Consider the following 8,295-nt stretch of genomic DNA (forward strand, 5'->3'; position numbering starts at 1 on the left):
ATGCCTCACCACGGGCCACCGCAAGCATTGGAACAAAATACCTGTCGTTCGCCTCAAGCGTATGTGGCAGCTTCCCTATTCTTGTTGTCTGCAATCCAGGACTGGACCCACGACAAGCTCAAGCGGTTCCTGGAAGGGGGCATTATGCCGAACCTGTACTACGCCATCGAGTTCGCTCTCGACGAGGCGGTACAGGATGTCATCCTTGTGCAGGGCTGTGTGACCTCTGCCGACGGCCAGAACAAGTACTTCGGGCCCTGCTATCTGCCGCAGTCACTGCGACAGATGAAGCTGCCGGTGAGGGTACATGTACATTGTGGTGTCTCTGTCATTTTTCGATTTTGTGAATATGTACGTCCCTGAAGCCTGCTTTGAGGCAGGCGGCCCATCAGGTTGTGGGAAACCTGCCATGTGTGTACACCTGGTAGACCGTCACCTGTGAAGGCCTTCTTGGTAAATGCCTTCAGTGTAAAGGTATTTATGTCAAAGGCCTTTATGCAGGAGGCATTCCTGCATAAAGGACTTTAAATAGAAGGCATTTATATCTAATGCCTTGAGCACATAAGGGCCCTAGTGCCCACCGTAAGTAGTGCTACTGCACGATATGCCACACTTAGCCATGGTAAACCGTCTATTTTTTTTCGACTGATCAGTGGATTAAGTTAATGGCTGTGGTTTCCAATAAAGACAGTACTTGTTATTGTGAACCAAAACATATAGCTTCTTTTGCTTAGATAACAAGCAGTCAAGCCTCCATCTGAAGTCGCCAGGCATGCATGCCGAGAAACGCAGTACCTTACAGGCTTGTTTTATTACGGTGCCCGCTGCTGACGCACATTACAAAGGGTCCTAGTAGAGTTAAAGCCTTTTCGTTGGCATATCGGAGGAACCGACTTCAGTGGCAATACCCTCGATTGTCGCATAGCGCTGCTACGTTATTTATCACTCGTTTTTATAGGAAAGCATGGCTGTAACACACACTATCAGGGACAAAGGTATAGGCGCTAAAAGCGACCTTGGCGCATAGGCTCAAAGTTAGTCTGTACGATCGTCTCATTTGACTGCCACACCTTAGAAGCACGCGAGTCCGACTTACAGCTAGACAAAAGTCTGGAGTCATTGGGAATAACAGAGCTATTGGCTTCATTCGTGGCTCACGGGTGTTGGGGGGGGGGGGGGGGGGGAGGCTCTTGTCCCTAATAGTAATTGTGCATTGGCATTCATGACTTAACTGCTGGTCCAAAACTAGTGTCGCATACTGAGTGCAACTCGGACTACTGCAGTGCTATCGCAGTATCGAGAGAATTCGGTGAAACTCACCCGAAAAAAGGAACCCACAAAAGAAAAAGCCTGAATGGAGGTTGCGAAACAAGTGAAACCGCTGAAAAGCAGGATAGACGTCGCATTTAATTATCCGTATAGTACCTGTTGCAGCTTTAGGGCTTTCCTGTGACTAGGGTTACTTGTGCGGGGTTCAGATACGTGCTGTCATAGTTACGAATAACAGAACGGCAAAGTGTAAGTTTATCGAAAGATGCAGGAAATGGGTAGCCAAAAAAAAAATGATGATGGAGCACCGTTCAGGTAATGCGACACGAGCTTCAGTGTCATCTCATATGTGTAAAGGAGATGTGGAAGAAAGAATCTGACAAGAGGATGTGTTAGGGTGTTGTTTCCAGGTTATTTAACTGTAACAAGTTAAACAGACTGGCCACATGATCAATTGCTCATAACTCATTCGTGGTATGGACCATCAGTATAGAGACCAATGACAATGATTCATGTAATGCTGATGTATGACGACGGCATTTCACGAGGACAAGGACCACGAGAGCTTCAGCGGTCTAGATATAGCAGTTGATGCTGTAGAACATCAGAAAAAAACTTGCTCTTTGTTTACTGCTGTGTAACACGAGATTCGGCAACATCTGTTCGCGTTAGTGTATATAATATTGTTTATTCCTTATTATTCGTTTTCTTCTATGGCAGAATAGACTTGACGTCACTGTTTGGACCACTCACTGTGGCGCGTTTCAGTCACGTGATGCGTGACACCACTGTGTCCAATCAGTGCAGCAAAGCGTTACGCTGACGATGACAATGCCGCACAACTGGGAAACCTGCCCCTAACAGCATTCACTGCAAAAATAAATGCAGGACTCTCCAACCACACGACCGCGGCCGGTGATGCTCATCACCACCCTGATGCGGTATCACCTGCCGGCAGAGCTGGACTGGTACCACCAGCCGCTTCGCCCTCATGACTATGTGCCGCGGGCCGCGACCGACGAAGAGTACGCCCACTGGTGAGTGCCGCACGAACTGTCCTGTGGATCTACATGTGTGGCCGGGTTCCGAAGCCCGCAGGTGCGCACTCTTAACCTATTCGGGCCCAAATTAATGCTGTTCAGTATAAGGAATTGATATCCAGAGAGGCTAGCATGCGTAGGGGGAGGATAGTTCTTAGACCCGAAAAAAGTTCCGTCAGTTTTTTTTAGGCTTTTTTGCATGATTCCATATGGAATCTGTGGGACTTAATGGGTGCGAAATTCTTAGTTCTGTAATTTCTTCGATAACTTCATTAAGCATCAACTTCTCTGAATCTACGCTTGTCTGTGCTGAAGAAGAGGGTGAAAAGTTTTCAGCACGAAACGCCACCCTCCACTCCTTCCCCCCCTCTAAGAGGAGTCCATACAGGCACATCTACTACCCCATTTCAAAGCCACATTAGAGAAATCTGGCCAATAATTTGAGAATGTAAGACTTGTACAATAGCTTGCTATAAAGCTTTTCTGGCAGGTCCCTTGAATGCCATGAGCACGCAACAATGTCTGTACCTATGAGAAAGCTATAGCTACATGCAGAAAAAATATCTGCAGTTTTGTAAAGCCATGAGGCCCTGCATTAAATGACAGCAACCAGTAAGAAGACATGACAGCAATTAACAACTGGTTTATTCAAAGGCGGTCGCCACCAAACATAGGACAAAGGTTGGCGCATGCGCCAAAAATTCATTCATAGAAAAGTATGAGTATCTAAGAACTGCTCCATTAGCACTCCATGTAGTAAATAATTTACTAATGACACTTCACTTCGGTGCAATGCCACAGTCATACACTCTAAGCACGAATTAGCTTATATGGGAGTAAAAAGTGGGTAAGCTGTCCTTAGTGCACACCCTTTTAGGGGCAGGGTATTCTGCCCAAGTCCCGGAATGGACTTCAATCCCTAAACATACGGAAAGCTTACTCTTGGCCACAGCAAACAATATGGACTTGATGCAGTTAACAATGGGAGGAGGATTTTAAATGCAACACCAGTGGTCTTGAGGCTAGCCAAATAGAAGAGACTTAAACATCGGTTAAAAATCTTCGTAAATGCTGGAATTTCGCATGGCATGTTCTGAGAGGCAATTTGTTTCCGTTGCCAATCGTAAGTATTCCGCATGTTTAGTGATAGATATCTACCCCAGGGCTTGGGCAGCCTACCCTGCCCCTAAAAGAGTGTATTAGAGGACAGCGTACTCCCTTTTTACTACCATACAGGTTAATTAGTGTTTGCAGTGTACATGTACGTTTTTGTGAATGTATCGGCGCTTGCCCGGCGCAAGCACCGACCGCAGTCCTGTATTTAGTGGCGACTGCTTCAAAATAAATCAGTTGTTAACTGCGCTTGTCATGTCTACCTACTATGTGCAGTCGTTTAGTATAATTCTTCACGGCTTTGCATAAACGAAACCAACTACCCGACAACACATACTGCTCAGTTCTGCTAGTCGCTTGAAAAAGATTGTGAGGGTTTCAGGGAACTGCTTGTCTATATAAAAGCTTTCGTTTCTTTCTTCTATTTTCAGGTGAAAGCACCCGGTGCGTGCGGCTGGTCAAGGTCATTATTTTTACCAGGCACGTGCGCCTGGTCAAGGTCATTTTTATTTTATGGTTTTGTTGTTTCTTGAAATCACCAGCTTGATTTTGGCAACCGTAAGGCAAATTAGATTAGCCGGTAGCGGCTTGAAATACCGATATAAATATTTCGATTAAATGAACGTAACACTGCCAATAAACTATTTTGTTAAGAGTCAGCGCTGTGTGCTGTTTGTTTTTCCGAACTGTCTGGTGTTTTCCACACAGTTCGCATAAGTCATTCTCTTCCTTTACCAGGCACGTGCGCCTGGTCAAGGTCATTTTTATTTTATGGTTTTGTTGTTTCTTGAAATCACCAGCTTGATTTTGGCAACCGTAAGGCAAATTAGATTAGCCGGTAGCGGCTTGAAATACCGATATAAATATTTCGATTAAATGAACGTAACACTGCCAATAAACTATTTTGTTAAGAGTCAGCGCTGTGTGCTGTTTGTTTTTCCGAACTGTCTGGTGTTTTCCACACAGTTCGCATAAGTCATTCTCTTCCAGCTTTCTTTTTCACATTTGCTTCATCAGCTTCGTCGCTTGTACACTTCAAATCTTACTGACCATTCTTAAATTTTTTTGCATCGCTAGCTGTTGTTACCTCTTTCCTCTGTTTTGCGTCGTCGGCGTCCGCAAGCCTACTGCCAGGCACCCTCCAGTAAAAATTCACCTTATGCATATGAGGAGTGGTGCCTCTCCCTCATAAAAAGGATCCACTGTAGGCTACCGCTGCGGTGGCCAGGTGGTCTGGGCACCCCCTCTAATATGTCTCTTTCTTTGCCATTACAAACTAGCTATCGCTGGATCATCTGCGTTACAAACTCGTAGCTGCCTCAGATATGCTAATGCGGAAGCATTAGATATGGCTCATCAACTCGAAAACCTGGTGTCGCCCAAAAAGTGGCTTTGCAATGCTGTAAGCTTTCTTTTTCACATTTCCTTCAACAGCTTCGTTGCTTGTATGCCGGGTTGTTCGAAAAGATGCGACGTCCTCAAAGGCGGGGAAAATACAAAATGTTAACCAGTAGTAGTTAGTACTATCACAACTGCACCAACTACGAAGGATTAGAATAGAGTTAGAATATAAGTGAAAAAGGATGCATTTACATGTCGAGAGAAGGCTCCAACCACGACCGAGGCTGTTGCCATTCAGACACACAGCATCACTTTCTACATATACACACAAGCTTACCCAATGATGCGGTTTCAGATAAAAGATTGCGACTCTCCAACTGCTGCACAAGCACAAGGCCAGCAACATTTGTATCTGCCCGAGATGTAGCACAAAATTTCTAGTCGAAACTTGAGTAGCCAGCAGTGAAACTGGAGTCGAACCTTCGACCAACAAATGCAAGCATGTGTCTGGGAGTGGGTCGGTCCTGTATTGCAAGCTCCCCGACGGACTCAAAAAGCAATGCTATCTATTGCTCTGTTGCACGTAATCAGCGATTAAGTGTCCTTAAATATAATTTACTGCATGAATTCTCTAGGTGAAATTCCTGCTCGAGCAATATTACAAACAGTACCAAGCACGGCACCAACACGTGCAGGCGTTTTGATAATTTTCCTTTACCTTTTTCTGCGAAGGTACGCAAGGAACTATACAGAAGCAAACTGCAATTTTCATGCCTGACAGGGGCCTTTAATGTGTCATTTATATCCCAATATTGAAAAAAGAATATCTTCCCAGTACGATACTTACAGCGGTGGCCTAATGGTTACAACATCAGCCTCGCATTCTGGAGGTGCTGTGTTCGATCCCCAAAGCCGCCCTGTACACACCATTTCTCTAATGCATACAAGATTTCTCCCAGCCTGATAGTCTGTTCTTCTGGGGTGAAACGCCTGGAAAATGGGACTTTGGTTAAACCACCTCCAAGGCGGATCATCGATCTTCGAGTGACCTAAATCCACCTTGTGCAGTAAAATTCATTGCGGCCCTTCTTTGGAATGTTTGTTCAAGAGCACAGTGATAGGATTTGAAAGCACTGGTTCCTTTCCCAAGCCATTCATCCTGGAAAGTCGTGCACCAGGCCAGACCATGGCGTGTACCCTTTCGAGGAAATCAATGGGTAACCGCAAAGAAATTCGGATGCTTAAGCTACGCTTTAAGGGTACGTCCAGTTCCTGCAGGTGAGCGTGCTTCGGCAGACGCTGTGCTTGGAAGAAACACTCCGCTGCTGATCCCCCGTGATGTCAAAAGGCCATGTCTTCTTTGGCTTGACCGCCGTTGGGCAGCACCTTGCGGGGCACACTCTGAACAGAAAGGAGTAAGCTGTCCTACAGAGCACACCCTTTTATAAAAGGGAGTGCACTAGAGGAGAGATTACTCCCTTCATACTCCCACATAGGCATATTCGTGTTTACAGTGTAAGACAGGAGAGCCAGAAGCGACGCATGGGAGCCAGGAGGCGAGTTTGCGAGTTGTTCCTGCGAAGATGCCGGCGCTGACTAGCAGAAGAGAGGAAGCTTACTGTGATGGCCGAAGAAAGGCATTGTATTCGAAAATATCACCGCGGCCTCTGAGGAAGTGCTGCAACGTGCCCCGGCTGGAACATTTGGCTTCCACAAGTGGCAAAAATCAGACGCCCAATTCCGCCTGTCCTTGCTCTGCAATAACCTCATAGATAGTTCATTTAAAGAGGTCACTGCAATGTTAGGAACGGATTTCACAGATGAGTGCTGGTTACTTTCCTGCTCTCTTGAAGCTTGAGGTTAACAAAAGAGCAGTGTTGCGTTTTTACGGCGAGAGCTGTTATTAGGAGCCTCCCTGAATCATCAATGAAGCCGAATCCATAACACGGAGGCACACCACATGCCCGCTAAAGCCCCTTAATAATGTAAGGATCTACGCTATTTCCCCTCCCTCATCCAGTTTCGACCGCGGCTTCCCCTACGCGATGCGCCGCTCGCCTTGCTAGGAACTGCGGGGGAAGAGGCAACAAAAGCAAGAAAAAAGCGCGCGAAAACACTTGAAGGCGTTCGGCAAATGGGAGGGTAGAACGTCAGGGAATGCACAGGGAACGAGGCGGGCGACATTTTTTAAAGTTTTCAACAGCGCAAAAGACGCGAACGCAGAAGGAACACATAGGACACACACAGCTGCATCCACGTCTTTTGCGCTGTTGAAAAGAAGTATGAACCACCAACTAGCCCACATGTCACGTTTGTCGTTTTTCAAAGGTTGCCATTGCTTTTACCTAAACTTTTACCCACTGCTTCCCTCCAGCCACTAGAAGCCCACGCAGCATCAGAACTACGGTGGACTAGCGTTAGACTAGCGGACAGCAGTGCGCCGCCACCGGCAGGCAACGGAGGCTGCACAGCACCGAGAGCTGCGCCAGCAGCACTGCGAAGGTTGGCCTTCAACTGCCGTCTCAGACAAGCTTCGTGCTACTCAAAATACGAATACGCCAATATGGGAGCAAGAAGTGAGTAAGTTGTCTTCTAGTACACTGTCATTTACATAAGGGAGTGCACTGGATTACAGCTTACTCCCTTCTGCTTACACTGTAGGGGGTTGCACAGCAGCAAGGCCTTAAAGCATCAGCACGAAGGAGCTTCAGTTGCGTGGGAATAGACAACTTGAAAATTCTCTATGTCAGTTTTCAAACAAAAATGTTTCCCAATAACAAAATTGGCTAAACTAGGCGACAGCCCAGTTACACCAGCACACGGCGAACTTCGGACTAAAATGTTTCCCGACAAAGTCGGATCTCTTGCTCATTTATATCACCAAAGATGACTATAGGAACACCAGTCGAAATAGACCCAATTACTCCCAAACTGGAGGGCACAAGCATTCCCAGAGAAAAAGAAATTAAGGCACCGGCAGCCTATCTACCTATTAAGAACAGCAATGCCACTACGACCAGACTGCTGCAAGGAAGTGAACAAAATGATGGGGATATGCATGTGACCACGATACTTTGACTCCTGATGCACTTCTAAGCTGAAAGCAGTATACTGCAATCACAAACAGGCCCCGCCGCGATGGCTCAGTGGTTAGGGCGCTCTACTACTGATCAGGAGTTCCCAGGTTCGAACCCGACCGCGGCGGCTGCGTCTTTATGAAGGAAAAACGCTAAGGCGCCCGTGTGCTGTGCGATGTCAGTGCACGTTAAAGATCCCCAGGTGGTCGAAATTATTCCGGAGCCCTGTTAAAGATCCCCAGGTGGTCGAAATTATTCCGGAGCTCTCCACTTCGGCACCTATTTCTTCCTTTCTTCTTTCACTCCCTCCCTTATCTCTTCCCATGTGGGCGGTTCAGGTGTCCAAGTGTCCAACGTGTCCAACGATATATGAGACAGATACTGCGCCATTTCCTTTCCCCAAAAAAACAATTAAAAAAAAAATTAAAAAATCACAGAGGAGGAAACTGCGTGCC

General features: G+C 46.5%; 1 protein-coding gene across 1 annotated transcript; it reads left to right on the forward strand.

The window, feature by feature from the left end:
• LOC144103710 (sperm-specific sodium:proton exchanger-like) lies at nt 1–4,005 on the forward strand. Its single transcript, XM_077636366.1, has 3 exons — nt 1–297; nt 2,158–2,306; nt 3,854–4,005. The coding sequence occupies exons 1-3, from the start codon at nt 1–3 to the stop codon at nt 3,855–3,857; spliced, it is 450 nt and encodes a 149-aa protein (XP_077492492.1). The 3' UTR covers nt 3,858–4,005.
• The last annotated feature ends 4,290 nt before the right edge of the window (nt 4,006–8,295 follow it).

This window comes from Amblyomma americanum, chromosome 9 (assembly GCF_052857255.1).
Source record: "Amblyomma americanum isolate KBUSLIRL-KWMA chromosome 9, ASM5285725v1, whole genome shotgun sequence".
Lineage (NCBI taxonomy): Eukaryota > Metazoa > Arthropoda > Arachnida > Ixodida > Ixodidae > Amblyomma > Amblyomma americanum.